Source organism: Podarcis cretensis (genome assembly GCF_951804945.1).
Source record: "Podarcis cretensis genome assembly, chromosome: 9".
Classification (NCBI taxonomy): Eukaryota; Metazoa; Chordata; class Lepidosauria; order Squamata; family Lacertidae; genus Podarcis; species Podarcis cretensis.
Window position 1 is genome coordinate 1225122 of NC_137178.1, and position 21082 is coordinate 1246203.

General features: G+C 49.2%; 1 protein-coding gene across 1 annotated transcript in view; it reads left to right on the top strand.

The window, feature by feature from the left end:
- EXOC6B (exocyst complex component 6B) overlaps positions 1-21082 on the top strand; it is a 225406-nt gene that overhangs the window by 127274 nt on the left and 77050 nt on the right. Inside the window, exons 9-18 of the mRNA XM_079990810.1 lie at positions 495-578; positions 722-768; positions 5950-6070; positions 6425-6496; positions 7162-7259; positions 7783-7888; positions 9864-9973; positions 13288-13399; positions 15123-15257; positions 16529-16708. Coding sequence (XP_079846936.1) covers positions 495-578; positions 722-768; positions 5950-6070; positions 6425-6496; positions 7162-7259; positions 7783-7888; positions 9864-9973; positions 13288-13399; positions 15123-15257; positions 16529-16708 — 1065 coding nt within the window. The remainder of the gene's footprint in view (positions 1-494; positions 579-721; positions 769-5949; positions 6071-6424; positions 6497-7161; positions 7260-7782; positions 7889-9863; positions 9974-13287; positions 13400-15122; positions 15258-16528; positions 16709-21082) is intronic.

Sequence of the window (21082 nt, forward strand, 5' to 3'; positions counted from 1 at the left end):
AATCAGACTCAGACAGAAATGTAACTACATTGCTTTTATTCCTGTCTTTCACTTCAGTACAGAGAAAACATGTCTGCTCTCACCAACAAACAGAGAGAAACTCAAAACTCCACCCATGTACTTCCTGTACAGGTCATATGACACACACTGAGCTAACATCCGGTGCTCAATACAGAATGGACTGCCCCTTTGTTTCCATGGCAACAGTCACATACATCCTGTCTGGCTTTGCAGCCACATGCAGCTGACTTGGCTGCTATAGCCTTTGCTTGCTGCTGCATTGCTGCTTTAGAATAACAGGACTAGATGGCCTTCAGAGTCCCTTCCATCTCCAGGATTCTAGGTCCAAGAGACTCAGGAGCTCAGATCTCTACTTGGCCATGTTCAAAACAGATTTGTCTGAGTTCTTCACCTTTGGGGAGCAGCTGCTTTCTCTGGGCAGGAGGTGGGGGCGTTCAGGACTGGAGCTTGACCAGGTCTCCTCTTCTTCTCAGGGTGCCCGAGATTCCTTTGAGAGCTACTACCGGAAGCAGAGGAGAAAGCAGGCCCGGCTGGTGCTGCAGCCCCCCTCCAACATGGTAGGTGGGGCTCCCTTGAATAGGTTTCAGGTTCAGAGCTGGGCTGGGGTTTAGGGTTTCTCCACCAAACCTCTGGATATCTGAGGTTGCTCCCTTCTTTTTTCAGCACGTTTTAATCTTGATCCATTTCTCTCCCCCTCCAGCACGAGACGTTGGGCGGCTACCGGAAATACTTCAACCAGATTGTAGGGTAGGTATTGTTCTTTCTGTTCATCTGCTTAGATGCTGCAAATACCCTTCCTTTTAAAAAGGCATTTTCTGAGTCCTGCATGGAGGGGGTTGAAGCAAGAGAACCAAGTGCTTCCTAAATGAGTCTGAATGCCCCAAACCTTGCATGGTGCACGTGAGGGCAGAGAGATTTGGACATTTTGCAGGCTGGATAATAAAGGGATTTTGTGTATAGTGAATTGGGTCTTCAGCTGCCATGGGAAGCGGGACTGTGGAACCTCTATTTTGGGGGAGGTTTTCAAGAAAATGTCTGTCAGGGACTCCTGGGGTTCAAGATGCCTCCTGCAAGACTTCCCACATCCTGAATGATGAGAGCACAGAGGTTTCCCCGGTTCTTGGGATCTTTCTGCTGCCGTGCTGAGCATAGTTCTCAAACGCCAGAGAAGTGTGCATTCACCAGGCTTTCCCAGCTCATTGGTGGAAATAGGCCTGCAGAGCAAATAATTATGGGAGATGTGAGCAAAAGAGCCAAGTGTGTGACTTGAGGGACACACACAAACACACTCTTGAGTCTGAAGCCCAGTTGCAAGTGCAATGCTAAGTAGAGTTACATATTTAGAGGAAATTGCCTGGAAAGATGGTCCTAAGAACATAAGGCAAGCCCTGCAGCTGGATCACACCATCTAGCCCAGCATCCTGTTTTCAATGTGGTCAAGCAGATCTTTCTTCTTCTTCTTCTTCTTCTTCTTCTTCTTCTTCTTCTTCTTCTTCTTCTTCTTCTTCTTCTTCTGTTGCTTCTGCTGTTGCGATCCCTCATAGCCGAGTAAGATTGCCTTCCATAAACACGGTTGAGTCCGTAAGTGGCTGTGGAGGCCAATTCTGGATCCACACCTCCTTCCACAATTGGGACATTGGTTTCCGGGCAGGAGTTGTTCATGGTGTGGATTTGCCAAGTGTACCTTCCTCTTAGCACGTTTCTCCCTTGTGTCCTGAGTTTGAGTGTCTTCAAAGCCCTTGACACCTTTGGTAAAGGCTGTTCTCCAACTGGAGCGCTCACAGGCCAGTGTTTCCCAGTTGTTGGTGTTTGTACTAAATTTTTCTAGATTTGCCTTGAGACAGTCTTTAAACCTCTTTTGTTGACCACCAGCATTACACTTTCCATTTTTAAGTTCAGAATAGAGCAGTTGCTTTGGAAAACGATCATCAGGCATCCGCACAACATGACCAGTCCAACGAAGTTGATGTTGAAGAATCATTGCTTTGACACTGGGGATTTTTGCTTCAGGCAGATGCCCTAGTGGGACCTGGGTGCAGAAACACTCTCCCCTTGGTGATTCCCATCGACCAGCATCCAGAGAAATCCCACCTCCAACACAGCATCACGGCTTGCAGCCAATGGTAGCCTTATTCTCTGAGAATTCTTTTGTTTTGTTTTTTTTAAAAGATTTTTATTAAAATTTTAAAGGTTACATAAGTCACACCAAAAAAGCACCCAATTAAACCAAAAAAGAAAGCAATGGATGTCTCATATACCCCAGGTAGTGTGGTTGCTGACCTTGAGCCAGACATCCTGGAGAGTGAAGTCAAATGGGCCTTAGAAAGCACTGCAAATAACAAGGCCAGTGGAAGTGATGGTATTCCAGCTGAACTATTTAAAATTTTAAAAGATGATGCTGTTAAGGTGCTACACTCAATATGCCAGCAAGTTTGGAAAACTCAGCAGTGGCCAGAAGATTGGAGAAGATCAGTCTACATCCCAATCCCAAAGAAGGGCAGTGCCAAAGAATGCTCCAACTATCGCACAATTGCACTAATTTCTCACGCTAGCAAGGTTATGCTTAAAATTCTACAAGGCAGGCTCAACCAGTATGTGGACTGAGAACTCCCAGAAGTGCAAGCTGGATTTAGAAGAGGCAGAGGAACCAGAGACCAAATTGCAAACATGCGCTGGATTATGGAGAAAGCTAGAGAGTTCCAGAAAGACATTTACTTCTGCTTCATTGACTATGCAAAAGCCTTTGACTGTGTCGACCATGGCAAACTATGGCAAGTTCTTAAAGAAATGGGAGTGCCTGATCACCTCATCTGTCTCCTGAGAAATCTCTATGTGGGACAAGAAGCTACAGTTAGAACTGGATATGGAACAACTGATTGGTTCAAAATTGGGAAAGGAGTACGACAAGGCTGCATATTGTCTCCCTGCTTATTTAACTTATATGCAGAATTCATCATGCGAAAGGCTGGGCTGGATGAATCCCTAGCCGGAATTAAGATTGCCGGAAGAAATATCAACAACCTTAGATATGCAGATGACACAACCTTGATGGCAGAAAGTGAGGAGGAATTAAAGAACCTTTTATTGAGGGTGAAAGAGGAGAGTGCAAAATATGGTCTGAAGCTCAACATCAAAAAAACGAAGATCATGGCTACTGGTCCCATCATCTCCTGGCAAATAGAAGGGGAAGAAATGGAGGCAGTGAGAGATTTTACTTTCTTGGGCTCCATGATCACTGCAGATGGTGACAGCAGCCACGAAATTAAAAGATGCCTGCTTCTTGGGAGAAGGGCAATGACAGGCCTAGACAGCATCTTGAGAAGTAGAGACATCACCTTGCCAACAAAGGTCCGTATAGTTAAAGCTATGGTTTTCCCAGTAGTGATGTATGGAAGTGAGAGCTGGACCATAAAGAAGGCTGATCGCCGAAGAATGGATGCTTTTGAATTCTGGTGCTGGAGGAGACTCTTGAGAGTCCCATGGACTGCAAGAAGATCAAACCTCTCCATTCTGAAGGAAATCAGCCCTGAGTGCTCACTGGAAGGACAGATTGTGAAGCTGAGGCTCCAGTACTTTGGCCACCTCATGAGAAGAGAAGACTCCCTGGAGAAGACCCTGATGTTGGGAAAGATGGAGGTCACAAGGAGAAGGGGGCGACAGAGGACGAGATGGTTGGATAGTGTTTTCGAGGTTACCAGCATGAGTCTGACCAAGCTGCGGGGGGCAGTGGAGGACAGGAGTGCCTGGCGTTCTCTGGTCCATGGGGTCACAAAGAGTCGGACACGACTAAACGACTAAACAACAACAACAACAGATATTCCAGCAAATCCTTCATCTTTGTTTTTATCCTAATAATTTATCTTAATATACTGTAGTTTAACATTCTCTTCTTTCACCAATTAATCATCCATTTTTACTTTATTTAATCTTATTTCTCATTAAAACTAATATATTGAACTTAATCTCTTAAGACATTTCCCCTAGGGTCATAAAAATTTCATTCCACGATTTTTCCATTTCTCATTAATTTTTTTTTTTAATTCCTTATATACACTTTAAATTCCCAATTTCTTTCCTCCGTCTCCCCTCCCCGGTCCCGGCCCCTGCCCTCAGTTCCATCAACCTCCCAGCGCCCATCAACCTGGAGATCTGATATCCGAGGCTCTTAACTCTTCTTTATTTCCCTTCTGCCGATCTTCTTGATAAACTTTGGTGCTAAAAAGCAGATCTCGGAGGAGCTCCAACCCAATAATGCTTATATTCCTTCTTGACAAGTCTGTCAGGTTTCCATAATTAAAGCTAGGGCCCATAAAGTATCCCAAACCTTGTTTCACAGTTCTTCCAAGTCCAAAGGCCCCCGAAGCTCCAATCTCCTCCTGGCTCAAATTCATATTCCAAAAGTCATTTGATCCCTACATAAAGGGATCTTTCCACTTTTCCTTTTCCAGATCAGGCCAGGCACCCATCTTCAAAAACTGGCTTCTCCTAATTACAGTCATATAAGGCCTCAAGTTGTAATCCTCCATTTGCCTCTTTAGGGTTAAGGCTCCCCCATATTTTGCTTTATATTCAACAACAGCAACTTTCTCCTTCTCTAATTCATCAATTTGTTCAGTTAAGAAAGATTCTTGTGCCGGGTTCTTGTCGACTTCTATGCTGATGCCCACTTTTGTTCCCAAGATATCAATATTAGTAGCCATGATATCTATCTGTTTATGCAGCTTTCCCAGCAGATAAATTGTCCTATTCAGAGCAGACGCTACTTCTTCCTTTACCGACATTCTTAAGAAATTCAAGGTCAAAACTAGTTTCTCACAGTCCTTATCTTCAGAGTAATTTCGCAGCTGCACACTTGTAACAATGTCCCCAAACTCCCTCTAGAGGGAAGCAGTCTCAATTTGTATCAATCCTTTCCAGCACAATTCCAAAAGTAAATTAATAACAGTTCCCAGTTACTTTTTCTTCTTTTTAAGTGTAGAAGCAGACAATAGAAACAATGTCTTTCTTTTAAAGCTAGCTGTCAAATTAATGCCAACTGTCAAGTTAAAGCTAGCTGTCAAATTTGTCCTGTTTACCGTTGATGGACTTTTTGCAAACCGTTCCCAGGTTCAGAGACGTGATGCTTCAATCTTTAATTTTCCACCTTCTCCTGCAAGTTCACTTGGTCAGAATTGATGGTTTCAATCAGTGGAGTTTTAATCCTTTACGCGAGACTTTCCAAAACCTTAGTTAGTAACTACTTTGCGTCAGTCTATTTACAGAAAAGGAAGGTGGACTTCCTGTTTAGACCTTCCCCGTTCGGTGCCAAATTAAATTATTTAAAAGCTCAATTTCCCGTTCTACTCACGGGTTGTTGTTTAGAATCCAATTGTCCACAGGAAAAAAGTCAGCGCTCTCCGACAGCGGCAATGCGGCTTCGCTCCGTGAAATAAGCGGTCGATTCAAAGCACCACGCCTCTCACCCCACGTCGCTCCGGATTCCCGATACCGGGTCTCCCCACGAATAGGTGGGCGCTGAAGGTGCCAGCCGAATCCCAGGTTCACAGACTTCTCTCGTCTGTGATTTCTAAGGGTCTCCGCCGTCGTCGTGGCGGTCAGACCCTGTTTTTCATGGAGCCGGTTTCTCCCGATCGGAGGAGCTCCGCCATTGCCGGAGGCGCTAACCCGGAAGTCTCTCTGAGAATTCTTTTGAACCCCCCCCCCTTTAAGCTTTCCGGCTCTGTCTAACCCTAACCCTGGGAGTGAGTGGAGGAGACCCATGAACTCCCAACGGTGCACCCGACCCAGAGCTCTGGACCAAGGCTGCTGATGGGGCTTCCCCACGACTTGTAGGCCCACCCAGCTTGCGGATTCTGTCGAATTCCATGCGGACTCAAGGACACCTGAGCTCGGCTCCTTACAGCCTCCCCTTCTTTTCCCTTCTGGCAGCTTCTTCGTCATTGAAGACCATGTCCTGCACACAAGCCAGGGCTTGGTGGACAGAGTCTACATCGATGAGCTCTGGGAGATGGCGCTGTCAAAGACGATCGCCGCTCTCCGGACGCATTCCGTGAGTATCAGTCCTTTGGTCTGAAGTGGTTGTAGGTGGGCAGGCAGCCTTGGTCCTTGGAAAACACTGTTGCAGAAGTTGGGTGGGTGGGGGTCTCTGGATTCGCTTCCAGTGGTACCCTCTCTGCAACGAAAGCCCTTCACTGTATTCCTCATTTTTTTAAAGGCAGGGCCTTGGTTACTATTGTTTTTCATAGCATCTGAAGTCTATGGGGGGAAGGCAAAGTTAAAAGAGAACGTTTCTTGTTTCTTTTCCACACACCCTCCCGGTGTGCTCCCTGTTCTGACCCTTCTGGAAGAAAGGTGGGGTGGAACAGTAGCATGTCAATAAATAACCCTTTCCCCTCTCTTACAGTCCTACTGCTCTGACCCCAACCTGATTTTGGACTTGAAGAATCTCATTGTGCTTTTTGCTGATACGCTCCAGGTGTGTAGCTCCTCCTTGTTGCTCCCACTGCCCCATAGGTCTGCCAGCTTTCTGTCATGTGCCCAGGGCCTCCTCAGCCAGCCTTCTGAGCCCGGGCCCCTTCTCTCTGCCCCCCAACCCTTGTCTTGCTCAATGGGGGCTGCCCTACGATTTGCCACTTGACCCCCTGAATCTGTACAACGCTGGGCCTTACCTGACTCTCCCCATTGCTTGAGTGGCTGTAGCTTGCTGCCAAGGTTCCCCTGAGAGGTTTTCCTGCTCCTTCGAGACTTGCCTCTTCCCTTCATGTTCTGAAATTCCATCCATGGTTTTCTGGGCTTCGTATTGGAATGGGTTTCTTAGCCGTGATCCCTGCATTGCAGGGGATTGGACTCGATGACCCTTGGGGAGTCTGTGGGGAGGGGCTGCCCAAAGTGTTCCCTGCTGCAATTTCTTGTGCTCCACCCTAGAAGTGCAGCTTCCTTGGGGCCCTGCTCAAGGCTCCAAGGGTCCCCCAGAAGCCAAGGGGCAGAGCACCAAAGCTGCTTTCCACGTGACCCTTCAGGATGCGAAATGTGAACGTGCTGCATTGCCCTTCTGTCTCCGTGGATTTGGCGTCCTGTGTAATGTGTGAAGTGGCCCTTTGTGCCTTCCGTGTGCTCGAATGTTTGTGTGTCTCTGCCCAGGGATACGGCTTCCCCGTCAACCACCTCTTTGACTTGCTGCTGGAAATCCGGGATCAGTACAGTGAGACTCTGCTGAAGAAGTGGGCAGGAGCCTTCAGGTGAGGCTAATTTCAGAAGCCCCCGGGGGCTGGTCTCAAGTGTTCGGGGGCAGAGACCTCGGAGATGCCAGCTGCCTCCTTTTCTCTTCCCTGGCCGGATGCTTCTGTACCTCGGGGGGGGGGGGCTGGGTTACGCCTGCTTCAGGGCTGGGTCTCACTAGACTCCAGAAAACACTCCAGGGAGGTTTTTGTGGGCTGGGGGAGGCTGCCTGCGCAAGGGGCTGCTGCACTGTGATTTGGCCCGATGGTGGCATCTGTTCCACACACTTGACTGTATGTTCTGCAGGAGAAGCAGGACAGTGCCCACCAGCCCCCAGTAGCATTCCTGGGTCCCCAGTGGATCCTGGCGATGTTCTGTCTCCAGTGTCCAAGTCACTCTACTGCTTCATTTCATTTCATTTCTTGCAAATGCTCCTGTGGTGGCTTCCTGGGAGGCCGAGGCCGCCCTCCTCCTCCTACCTGAAGCAGAGCGAGGTCCATCTTTCTCACTGTCCTCCTTTATTGTCGCTGCGGCATTTCACAGAAACATTTTGGATTCAGATAACTACAGTCCCATCCCGGTGGCCAACGAAGAGCAGTATCGGAAAATGGTCGGGCAGTTTCCCTTCCATGATCCGGAGCTGGAAAAGGTAAGTGGGGGGCAGGTAGGTGGGGCTTGGGGTCTGGTGGGGTTTTTATGTTGCTGTTGATTTTTTGTATCTTTCTTTTGGAGCTAATGATTTATGTGGAAATTGTCCACTTTGGTTGTGTACTGCTGATGTTTAGCTTATTGCTTATGACTACCGTATTCTTTAAGACACACTTTTTTCTTCCTAAAAAGTAAGGGGAAATGTCTGTGCGTCTTATGGAGTGAATGTGTGGTCCCTGGAGCCGAATTGCTCTTATGGAGTGAATGCGTGGTCCCAGGGGCAAAAAGCAGATCATGCTTTTTTTTTGAAAGAGAGAAGTGGGTGTTGAAACAAAGCCGCTGATCGTTTGCCGATCGGGAGCGAGATAAGGGACGCTAGCAATAGAGGAGGCTGTCTGGGAGGGAGGAGGTAAAAGCCCATGGATCCTCAGGATTTTTGCATTGGGTCACCCCAAATTCACCATCAGATGACAAAGCATGTCCATGGCTACAGCCTTCACGAAAAAAAAAACATGCATCCACTGTTGCCTGGGGCCACAATGGCGCAAAAACGTGGTTACAAAGCATGGATCCACATGGATCCCCAGGATTTTTGCATTGGGCTACCCTAAACTCACCGTCAAATCACATGTCTGTGGCCACAGCATGAACCACAAAAATCATACATCCACTGTTTCGTTCAGAATATTTTTTTTGTTTTGTTTTCCTCCTCTAAAAACTAGGTGCGTCTTATGGTCAGGTACTTACATAATTTTTGTAGGCTTTGATCTGCCTTGAACATGGTTTTGCTGCTGGAAAGTCGGTGTGCAAATAAAATGATTTATCGATTGAGGTGGTGTGTCAGAGCTTCCCTTTGCTCCCCCTTAGAGACTTTTCAAGAAAAAGCTGGGCAGGCATCTATCCTTTAAACTGAGAATGTTCTTCCTCAGGGAAGAGGGCAAGCTCCTTAGCTCAGAAGAACCTCTCCCTACAGAGACAAGAGGGAAAGGGCCTTGGGTGAAGACTAGAAAACTCTACAACTTGGTCAGACTTTAGAGAAATAAACTTTTCCCCTGGCAAACATGAGCAGGTTGGCGCAGAGGAGTCTTCACCAACCAGATGCTTTAGACTGCGACTTCCATAAGCTTGAGCTGTCCTGGTAGGGCATAAGGACATAAGAATGGCCTGCTGGATCAGGCCAAAGGCCCATGTAGCCCAACATCTTGTTCTTGCAGTGGCCAACCCGGTGCCCGTGTGAAACCTGCAAGCCCAAGAGCAACTCTCCCCTTCTGTGGTTTCCAGCAGCTGGTTTTTGGAAGCATTCACTGCCTCCTTCTGTGGAGTTGAGAGCAGAGCCATCCTGACTAGTAGCCCATCGATGGCCTTATCGTCCATGAATTTGTCCAATCCTCTTCTAAAGCCAGCCAAGTTGGTGGCCATTGCAAAACAGCTGGATAGCACCAGGTTGTCGGAGGCTGGTGGTGTAGAGATAGGCAGAGGAACGTCAGAGAGGACCTGGGCATTGGTTCCTGATGGCCACAGCTTTAAGGCTAGTGACTTTAAGGCTGACTTCAAAGGAATTCTGTGCCCGGTGCCACCCACGTTGGCTGAGGTGCCAGTGGGGAGCTTGCTGGCATGCCTCTTTCAGCCTCCCGTTGCTTGTTCCTATGGGAGGCCTGTGCTGCTGAACGAAACGTGGTGGCCTGCTTGCCAGCTGCCTCAAATCAACGTTGTGTGGGATCGATCGATTCTAGGACTAGAAGGCCCAGTGAAAGAGAAGCTAGGTTGCTCTGCATGGGGGAAAGGCTTTGTCCAAGAAGGACTCTTGAAAGGGGAGACGGGGAGACGGGGGAGCAAAGGGGTTAAGGTGGAAATAATAATAATAATAATAATAATAATAATAATAATAATAATAATAATTGCACCTGCTGCTTTGCATGTGCCTTGGCCCCATTATCTGCCTTGGGGGCTCTCTCACTCTCCTCTCCCTTTTTCAGCAACCGTTCCCCAAGAAGTTCCCCTTTTCCGAGTTTGTGCCTAGAGTTTACAGCCAGATCAAGGAATTTATCTATGCTTGCCTGAAGTTCTCTGAAGACCTTCATCTAAGGTATGACAACCAGATACTACTGACCTCTTGACTTGATAAAAACCAGCGCTTTTCCCCAGGCCTTTTGGGGCATAAAACCAATTCTCCTTTGGACTGCCTTTCTGCTTGGGCACCCCCCCCCCCACCAGGTGGTGACGGTGAGTGTTGTCTGTTGGGCCTGTTGTCATATAAAAAAACACTGCCATATAATAGGATCTGCCAGTAATATTAATCATCAACATATGTGTAATTTAGATGAAGAAGACAGGTACCCGTAAAAGTACCCTTCCCCACCCAGGCATCCTTCAGATGGGTTGGACTGTATGGTTCCCATCAGCCCCATCCAGAAAGGTGTATGATGGTGAAACAGGTGGGAGTTGCAGGCCAAAACACCTGGAGGGCACCAGGTTGGGGAAGGCTGTCTTAGCCAACGGTTTCAAGGGAGGACCTTCAACCCTGAACAAAACTCGGTGGCCCTTCCCTGTCCATATCAGAAGAAGAAGAGCTTCTGCAAACATAAGCCAACTTTTTATTTTTATTAAAAATGAACACTTGTAGAACGCACCACTTGCTCTGGCCACCAAATCTAGAATTTGAGGGGCGGGGGGTTGACCTTTGGGACAGGGTACAAAGAGCCAAGATTGCGGTGGTGTTTGTCGCAGACGGATGCCTCAAGGTATCTTCAGGATTGCTTCTCTGATTCCTTCTGGCTGAGTGTGGTTCTTCTACTCCTGTCACCCCTGGAGTCCCATCTTTTGAAAAACAGTGCGTGGCTTGCAGAAAATGTCCACCTTGGTTTGGGTAGAGGGTGGAGTTCTCTCCCAAGGGACATTCCTGGGAGTCCAGAGCTTTCCCTTCTGCAATTCCCTTGAGCAGGACCAACAGAGGCCGCTCCTCTTGCCTGGAGCCACCTTGGGCCTTCATTAGAAATAAGTGCCTTTATTGTTATTATTTCCAGCCTTGGCTTAGCAGGGCACTTTTTTCCAGCAGGAGCAACAAGGGAGCTGAGAAAAACAGACTCCTCCTCCTCCTCCTCCTCCTGCTGCTGCTGCTACTGTTGACTCTTCCCTTCAGCTTGACAGCCTGTATTAGTTTTTATTAGGACGTTTGCCTGCAAAGGCGGCCTCGGTTTTTTCTTTCTGCCTTTCTCCTCTCCCCTGTCATTTATGGTGCGCCCCGGAGTGATTGGGGTCAGGCTGTCCATCACAGCCGCCACGAAGGTCACGGCTGCTGCGGCAGGAACTCGGGGGCCGCCAGCCGTCACTGTCACAGATGTCTTTCTTTCGGCACACTCAATAGCCCCCCACCTCCCTGCCCCGCGAAGAGCAGGCCCTGCAGCAAAGACCGCGGAGTGTGATTTTTGTTAATTAGGATTCCAAGCAACAAATGCCTCCCCTTGGGGAGTAGTGGGGGGGGGGGAGGACAAGGAATGTGTACAAGGAGTTGGGGGGGGGTAGCAGAGGAGGAGGGGGCACTCCTTGCCTCAAACTAGGAGAGTTTAGAGTTGCTCCCTGGTTTGTCTGTCGTGATGCCCTTGAGATAAGAACCTCTAAGGAGCCTGCTGGGTCAGGCCCATGCTCCACCTAGTCCAGCGCCCTGTTCTCACAGGGGTCCAACAGATGCCCCAGTGAGAAACCCACAAGCAGGATCCGAGCACAAGAACCCTCTTCCCTCCTGCCCTTTCCAGCAACTGCAGTTCAGAAGCATGGCAGATGTAGTAGTAGCCTCAGATCGCCCTCTCCTCCTCCATGATTGTGTCTAATCCCCATTTAAAACCACCCAGCTTGGTGGCCATCCCAGCCAGGGTGATCCATAGGTTGACTGGGCACTGCATCAAGAAGGGCTTTGATCTGTCCTGAATCTCCCAGCCCTCAGCTTCATCGGAGGCTCATCGATACGATAATACGATAATCTTTATTGTCGTCGTCCCATACAGAACAACGAAATTGAAAAAATCAATCAGACATTCAAAGACCCACAAGCCTGCTATCCCAGCCTGGTTAGCCCTGAAAAACCCTGATACCCCATAATTGAATACAATGTACTCACATAAAGACTACCTTACACTGCGTTTACATCCTTTCCTTATATTGACGGACTCCTTGTCACTCTGCTCTCACAAAAAACCCCTTGGTCACGTGTCTGGCTTGTCTTCCGGGTCTTGAGAATTGGGTTAGTGCCCCTTTTGGTCCCTTTGGGTGCTGTCCTCACCCAGACTCAGATAGGCGCATGCCAGGAAGCAGACCCCTCTTGATTCCTGCTTCTAGGAACATGACTTGGGCCTCACTCTGGACGCCATTTGGGATGCCGCAGTCACGTCCCCGTGGACTGTTCCACTGGATTGCAGCTGCTGTACATTAACACATGTTGAAGTCTCCACTTGCTACATCTTCCTTTATTTCCCCATGCTTTCAGACTTGGGACCGTTCCTGGATGTATGAAATACATGTAACTTGTTCTGGAATTTGACCAGGAGCTCTTATGGCAGTTTATATGAAACAATCAGTGACAGTTTTCAAAAATTCAACATGGTTCCATTTATAATAAAGGTAAAGGGACCCCTGACCATTAGGTCCAGTCGTGACCGACTCTGGGCTTGTGGCGCTCATCTCGCTTTACTGGCCGAGGGAGCCGGCGTACAGCTTCTGGGTCATGTGGCCAGCATGACTAAGTTGCTTCTGGCGAACCAGAGCAGCTCACGGAAACGCCGTTTACCTTCCTTCCGGAGTGGTACCTATTTATCTACTTGCACTTTGACGGGCTTTCGAACCGCTAGGTTGGCAGGAGTAGGGACCGAGCAATGGGAGCTCACCCCGTGGCAGGGATTTGAACTGGCGACCTTCTGATCGGCAAGTCCTAGGCTCTGTAGTTTAAGCCACGGCACCACCCGCGTCCCTCCATTTATAGTAGTGTAACATAAAAAAAGAGAGTGAATCACAGGTGCCTGTTCCTTCTCTCCCCCCCCCCCAATTTGGGACTTCATCCTTGTGGGCTCAGTTCAGCTTCTGCCGGGATGTCACTTCCTCTGTGATGAGAGGCTGAAATCTCCATCCTCAACTACACAACATGCGCACCCTCAGGGTGCAAAACGTTGCTCGCCATCAGGACTCATCTGGCTCTTTCTGTTCCGCCGTCATGAAAATTCAGAATTGCCATTTGCTGGAATCACAATTCCCTCAGGTCCTCAGTCTGCCTGGATGGGAACCACCTTGTCTTTGATGCTGGGTTTTTAAAAGGGCCACTTGACCCTCCAGGATTATCTGCTTCCAAAGCAATGCTTGGTTCACTGCCTCTTAAAGCAATTTCTCTTCGTCACGTCTCTCTCTGCCTTTCAGCTCCACCGAAGTGGATGACATGATTCGGAAATCGACCAACTTGCTGCTGACTCGAACGCTGAGCAACTGCTTGCAGAACGTCATCAAGAGGAGGAACGTCGGCCTGACGGAGGCGAGTGCTCTGCTTTCGGACGTGTGTGTGTGTGTTTGCCCCTGCCTTCATAGTTACTTCAGATAGGGGAGCATGAATTCTGTGCGCCTTCTCCCCAGCTTCATGGGCCTCGTCTGAAAGGAAGAGCAATTTTCAGCAGTCCTGTAGAAAGCCCCCTCTCTACACACTTGGTTTATCTCTTCTCTTGCCTCCAACCTGCTTCCTTGCCTTGGACACAGGATCTCTCATGTCCAGATCTCAAACACCCCATCATTTCCACCCTCCACAACACAGACGATTCTTGGAATGGTGGTGGTAGCTTCTCACGCCTGATGAAACCAAAGGGCCAAGTGTCCTCTCAGCCGTTCCTTGAAGGAGCTCTCCGTGATGCATCTGTCAATTAACGTGGGGCCCCACTGATCCATGGGGACGTGGGGTCTGGGAGAGCCTGCATGCAACACGCGTGACTAAAAGTTGAATGTGGTGGTGGGGCTGGCTACCCCCAGCGTGAGTAGATCTGCGATTGCACTTCACCCTCAAGAGATCTTGCACCCATGCGCTGCACCCTCCACCCAGCCTCACCTAATCTTACTAACCCACAATCAGCCAACCTTCTTGGCGTAATAAGGTGGTGGCAAAAGGGGTAGTTAGATTCAGTGGAACCTCGGCTCCAAACGCCTTGGGAGCCGAACGTTCCAGCTCCCGAACGAATGAAAACCAGAAGTAATTGTCCCAGTTTTTGAATGTTCTTTGGAAGCCGAATGCTCAGCGTGGCTTCCGTGGCTTCTGATTGGCTGCAGGAAGCTGCTGCAGCCAATCAGGAGCCACACCTTAGTTCCCGAACTGTTTGGGGAATCAATCAGACTCCCGGAACAGATTAAGTTCAGGAACCAAGGTTCCACTGTATTTGTTAGAAGCCTGGCAGGAGTGGGGAGAGGCCTTGGAATGGAAGCAAGTTGGTTTCAAAAAAACGGGAAGATGATCAAAAGAAGCTGAGATGGCTCCAGAGCTAAGAGGGAGCCCTACAACTGATGCGAATCCCCCTTCTTTAGTGTAAAATCCCCAGCACCTGGGGAGGGGGGGCAGGGAGGGGAAGGCAGGACGAGAAAAAGAGGTTCTGGTTTTCTTTTGTTGTATTGCTCCTCCTTAGAAATACCAGCAGCCTCCTCTAATGTCAGGCGCTGGAGCATTTTTATCTCCCCCCTCCAGCCCAAGAAAAAATAACAGGGCATGTTTTGCAGCAGTCACAAACCCTCAAATCCTGAGACAACCAAATTGGCTCTTTCTTAATTGCCCCTCCGAGTGCCTGCAGGTTTTCCTAAAGAGCCTTGTCTGAGCTGGGGGGGGGGAGGGAGGAGCTGTCACTCAGGCTCCTGTCACTTAAGACTTATTGGCAAAGGGCTTCAGATCTACTGTCTTGCTTTTTTTTTCTTCCTGTAGCCAGATTGCCTTTTAATGGGATTGGAGATGAGCTGAATTTAGAAAATTCATTAGAGTTTTTCTTCTGCCTCTAGCAGAAATCCTTGGGAAATTCCTTCCCAGAGAGCCGTGAATGGCTTAGAAACATCACCTGTTGGAGAAAAGAGACCCGTTTCTCTGGCTCTTTGTCCAGACCTATTGTGTTCCGCCAGAGGCTGTGTCTGAATGACCGCAGGTGCCCATTGTGGGTTGCCTTGGTTTTATCTTTTCTGCTGTCGGTTGTTGAAAAACCAAAGTGTGAAATGTGTGTCTGCTCCTTTTCCAGCTGGTCCAGATTATTATCAACACGACGCACTTGGAGAAGTCCTGCAGGTTCCTTGAGGAATTCATAACCAACATCACCAACGTCCTGCCAGAAACTGTCCACACGACGAAGTTATACGGAACGACCACCTTCAAGGTGAGGCTGGTGCCGTGTGCTGGCGGGAAGCTCTGTTAAAGGTACAATAACCAAGCATATTGAAGAACAAGTCCTGCTGAAGCAGAGCCAGCATGGCTTCTGCAAAGCCAAACCCTGTGCCAGGAACATATTAGAGCTCTTTGAGAATGTCAGCAGGCATATAGATGAAGGTGATTTGGTTAACATCGAGCCATGGAATCATAGAATTGTAGAGTTGGAAGGGACACCGAGTGTCATTTATTCCAAACCCTCAACTAAAGCATCCATGATAGATGGCTGTCCAACTACTGCTTAAGTACCTTCAATGAAGGAGAGTCCCCCACCTCCTGAGGGAGACTGTTCCACCGTTGAGCAGCTCTCCCTTTCAGAAAGTTCTTCCTGGTGTTTAGTCGGAATCTTCTTTCTTGTATCTTGAATTCATTGGTTCTGGTCCTACCCTCCCGAGCAGGAGAAAACAAGCTTGCTCCATCTTCCATGTGATGGAATACCTTTAGGTATTTGAAGATGGCTATTGTATCTCTTCTCAGTCTCCTCTTTACTGGGTTAAATTGGGTATAATTCCCTTAACTGTTCTTCGTAAGGCTTCGTTCCCAGACCCTGGATCATTTTGATTGCCCTCCTCTGCACACCTTCCAGCTTGTCAATATCCTTCTTAAATTGTGGTAGCCAGAATTGGACACAGTATTCCAGGTGTGGCCTGACCAAGGCAGGATCGAGTGGGACTATGACTCCCGTTGAACTGGACACTAGACTTCTGCTGATACAGCCCAGAATAGCATTAGCTTTTTTTGCTGCTGCCTCGCACTGTTGACTCACGTTCAGCTTGTGGTTCACCAAGACATCTAGATCTTTTTCACCTGTACTTCTAGTAAGCTGGGTGTCCCCCATCCTATATTTGTACATCTGGTTCTTCCTGCCTATGAGCAGAACCTTAGACTTGGACTTCCAAGAATGATTGCTATTTGTACCTGAGCTTTTTAACTTCTGCATAAATGACCTAGAGTAAGAGCTGAGCAGAGAAGTTGCCAAGTTTGCTGATGATATCAAATTGTTTAGGGCCATTAAAGCTCGCCACCATTGTCAAAGGGTTTTCTTTTACTTGCATATTTATTTATTATATAAGCTACGTTTAGTACCTGCCCTTCACAAAAGGCCCCAGGGAGGTTACATCCTCCTGAGGGATCCCGGAGGCAGTCATGGATGGTCCACTCCACTTAAAGAATTCCAGCTGCGATGCTTCGTTTCCCGCTGAGCCTGCTTTTCTCCCTCAGGACGCTCGCCATGCTGCAGAGGAGGAGATCTACACAAACTTGAACCAGAAGATCGACCAGTTCTTGCAGCTTGCAGATTACGACTGGATGGCCGTCGAGGCAGGGTCAAAGGCCAGCGACTACCTGGTGGACCTCATTGCCTTCCTGCGCAGCACCTTCGCGGTCTTTACACACCTGCCTGTAAGTGTGTCTCGGAACACGAAGGTTCTTCTCCCCCCTCTCCCTCTTCTTTCTCTTCTTCTTTTCGGGAGCTTCTGTTCCAGTTGCACGCCTCCTGAGCTACCACAGATGCAGCTGGCAGGAGAGGATGTTAGGAGCCTCCCCAGAGGTGGTGAAGGCAAAACCAAGGGCCAGAGCTGTTCCTTAGTGCATTTAGGTGGGGACAACAGTCTCCTTCTCCTGGAGCTGGTCAGCAACTGCTTTTGCTGACAGAGGAGGATGACATCCAAGCCTCTTCTTCACATTTTGCTTGATGGCTCCTTCCACAAGCATTTCAATGCCAAATGCCACTTGGGAAAACCTTGCTGCCTCTGCCCCTTCCTTCCTCCATCCTTGGCTTCTTTCTGTGTCCTCCTGAGTCCTGCTTGCCATGTGTCATTCGCAGGAACAGTCTCCTCTCTAGGATTAAACTCTGAAAGACCAGATCTCCCTGTTTGCAGCAGAATCAGGCTGTGCTTGGTGTAGACTGGCTAGCACCTCTCCTGTCGCACACCCCTGAGCAGTTTTTCAACTTTAAAAAAACTGTTTGTTTTAAGCGAATTGGTAACACTGAGCATAAGTGCTGTATTATATATATAATGCAACCGCAAGACGTTTTTCAAAGGCAGGCAAGCCTGTCTGAATCATAGGAGGGAGTGGCAGTCATGCCACCAAATAAGGGTCCAGTTCAATGGTTGGCATGTCTCTGAAACGCTGGGCAAAGGGCGGAGGAAGGTGAAACTGCCTGAGGGTACCTCTGCACCCGCTTTCCATCTTCTGGTGGTGTGGCGTATTCCATTGGAGAAGCAGATTGTGGCCATTCTGAAAATGCTCCTACCTCTCTGCAGATGATTTTTCCGAGGTTAAACCGTGCATGAGAGAGCAGGATCACACCTGCTGGCCTTGCCCCACCCCCACTCCCTCCTCTGTGCAGGATCATTCTGAACTCATTGGTGGGGCTTTCCCCCTCTGTCGTTCCCTTTGGCTGCCACTCAGCGACTTGAGCTTTTGTCGTTGTTTCGAATATACTTTTGGGATTGTGGAGACAACGGTGGTGAAGTTATCCACCTTTCATTTCAGTCCAGGCTCAGGACGTATTTAGCAAATCTCAGGGGTTCCAGTTCTCTGTTGTGCATTTTCCTTGGAGCCAGATGCCCGCCCCCCGCCAAATCCAGGCCTCAGAATAAAGTGAGGAGAGAAATAGACAATGGTGCAAAAAGAGAGTTCAGATCTGTGTGTGAGAGAGAGGTGGGGGGGGGGTGAGGGCCCCAGTTTTCTCACCCATCTAATTTGGATGCTCCTGATCGAAAGGTCGGTGGTTCGAATCCCTGCGGCGGGGTGCGCTCCCGCTGCTCGGTCCCAGCGCCTGCCAACCTAGCAGTTCGAAAGCACCTCCGGGTGCAAGTAGATGAATAGGGACCGCTTAACAGCGGGAAGGTAAACGGCGTTTCCGTGTGCGGCTCTGGCTCGCCAGAGCAGCGATGTCACGCTGGCCACGTGACCCGGAAGTGTCTCCGGACAGCGCTGGCCCCTGGCCTCTTAAGTGAGATGGGCGCACAACCCCAGAGTCTGTCAAGACTGGCCCGTATGGGCAGGGGTACCTTTACCTTTACTTTCACATTAGTGGCAAATGGAAAAAGTGAGCAACGTGCAACAGGGTGAAATTAATATCCGTTGTCAGTGGCTATATTTCAGTGAAATCTGAGCATGCACAGTCCATTGGGAGACCCTCTCGCGGATCTTGCACGCGATATTTAGTTTTGGTCATTGCACATCATGACGTTGAAGGGGACGCTCTCGCCTGCCCTGCTTTCCCTGGGACAGGGTTGGGGAGAGTCCCACTCCTCAGTCGAGGTCTGGCTTATAGAGCTCTCCGGTTGGTGGTCTCCTTTAGCAGCTCAGCTCTGCGGGGGACGCTTTTCCACCGGAGCATAAAGCATCCCTAACATGGAGATGTGCGGGAATGCAGGACGTGTCTGCGATGATTTATGGGATGGGTCTGGAGCGATTAATCTTCCTTAAACCATTAATGATGTTCTCCCAGATTGATCAGGACATTCTCAAAGTGGGGCTGGGAGAGACCGAGCGGAAACGGTTTCCCCTGCTTTCAGGTGGGCGTTTCTGTTTTCATGCCCATGCTGGTGGGGAGCTAGGAGGTGGCTGCTCTGTCGGAGAGTCTGAACAGGATGTGCTCCCCCAAAGAGGATGGTACGACCCCTCTGGCCCTGATGGACGCTTCTCCGTCCTGCTGCTTCCTCACTGGGTGCTGGCTTGAGAAGAGGGCAGCAAATTGGAGCCGGGACCCGCACGCCTTGCGCGGTCAAATGCTCAAGCCCCGGGTGAAGCGTTCACAGGTGAGGGTGGGGCCCTCCAGCCTCTTATGGCCGCCACCCAGAGGACTTCCATGGTGGTTTGGAATAACCATTTTCAGATGGCCTCGAAAGAGTGGAACGCACTCAGGGATGAAACCCTGGGCCTGGGACCCCCACCCCACCCCGAATGCACTAATCAAGCAGGGTGATAGTGGTTCGCCACAAAGGAATGGAAGGCAAACCCCGGCACTCAAATCTAAAAAAAAACAAGCTAGTATTTTTTATATATATCTTTTTAAAAATGGTCTCCAGCTCTTTTGAGAACGGGTCTCTGGTTGCAGGAGATGGCTATCATGGCCGAGAGAGAGAGAGGGAGCCCCTTTGTCCCTGGTGGCTGCCTGTTATTTTAATTTCATGTCAGACAAGTCAGAGTAAATCGCCCGGACAGATCTGCGCCAAGCGTGCGGATTTGTTGACTCTAAGCCTTTTGCAGATGGAAGGTTATGTCAACACCTATGGCGGGGCTGTCAGCTTAACAAAGCAAGGAAGTTTTTTATTTGTTGGGGAAAGGAGTGTTTTTCTGTTTTGATTTTTAAGTTTCCTTTAATCCTCGGAGGCTTGTATCTTGATAACCTTCTTGTGCGGGGTAATCGGGGGAGGTCAGGAGGTTACGGCGACCTGGGAAGGGGAAGTAATCTTTCAGCAATCCTCCCGGCCGTAATCGGCTCCAGCAGTTCAGCCTGAACTCTTTGCAAGGGGAGCCTGGTGCTCTCCCTCCCTCCCTCCCTCCGCCTCTCCCTCGCTTTCCCCCCTCCTCCCCTGTTTACTTTTGGCCAGATGGTGAGTGCAGATTTCAGATGGAACCGTGAAAAATCTTTAAAAGTCTTGCTTGGGTTCAGGCCCTCCTTCATGTGTCAATCTGGCTGTCGCCGTCCTTGCACAGAAAGCCTTTGCTTGCCCCTGGGTGGTGGAGAGCTTTGCAAAGTTTATTTCCCCATACAGTGGTACCTCGGGTTACAGATGCTTCAGGTTACAGACTCCGCTAACCCAGGTATAGTACCTTGGGTTAAGAACTTTGCTTCAGGATGAGAACAGAAATCGCGTGGTGGCAGCGGGAGGCCCCATTAGCTAAAGTGGTACCTCAGGTTAGGAATAGCTTCAGGTTAAGAACGGGCCTCCAGAACGAATTAAGTTCTTAACCCAAAGTACCACTGTAAAGGAAATTTGCTCCTTTGGATGGGCTTGTCAGTGCATCCGCAATGCAGGTGCTCACCTATCCAAAATGTGAGGGAAACGGTACCTCCCAGTTTGGATACAAAAGCCCCATCATGACCTAGGAGCTGGTGGGGTAGGGGGGCACATATGTGGGGCAAGGGGGGAGGCTAAGCTGGGACCCACAGAGCCCTCGGCCAACAACTTGCCTTGACCATAAGCTCCCTTGAGCAAGCCAGGCTTCCTCAGCTGCAGACCCCTTCCCCATCTGCAAAATGTGGGCAGTAAGACTGGCCTACCTTGCAAGATTGCTGTCAGAAAAGGCGAGTGAGAGGCATCATGGCAGAAGTTTATACAATTATGCACGGCATGGAGAAAGTGGATAGAGGAAAGTTTTCTTCCCTCTCCAATAACCATAGAACATTCGAGGAGCTGAATGTTGAAAGATTCAGGACAGATAGAAAGCCCTTCCTCACACAGTGCAGAATTGTGGAGGCACCCCCAGCGTTGGCATAGCTAGTGAGCCCAGCAGCAGAATCCGCTGGGAAGGTGCCTTTGGCAAACGTTATTGAACCCCAGAGACACCCTTGGCTGGTGATGCCCCTCAGTTTGTGAACCCCACCCCCACCCTCCAGACACGAACAGCAGTCCTCCATCTTTCCCAGTGACCTGATCCCAGTGGCAGTTCCCCCTTCCTCCCTCCTCACCCAGATTTTATTATTATTAGTTATTAAATTCATATATCACCCTTCATCTGAAGATCACAGGGCGGTTTACAAGATGAACACCCACAAAGGATTTCTAGAAATATTTGTATACCACTGTGTCATAA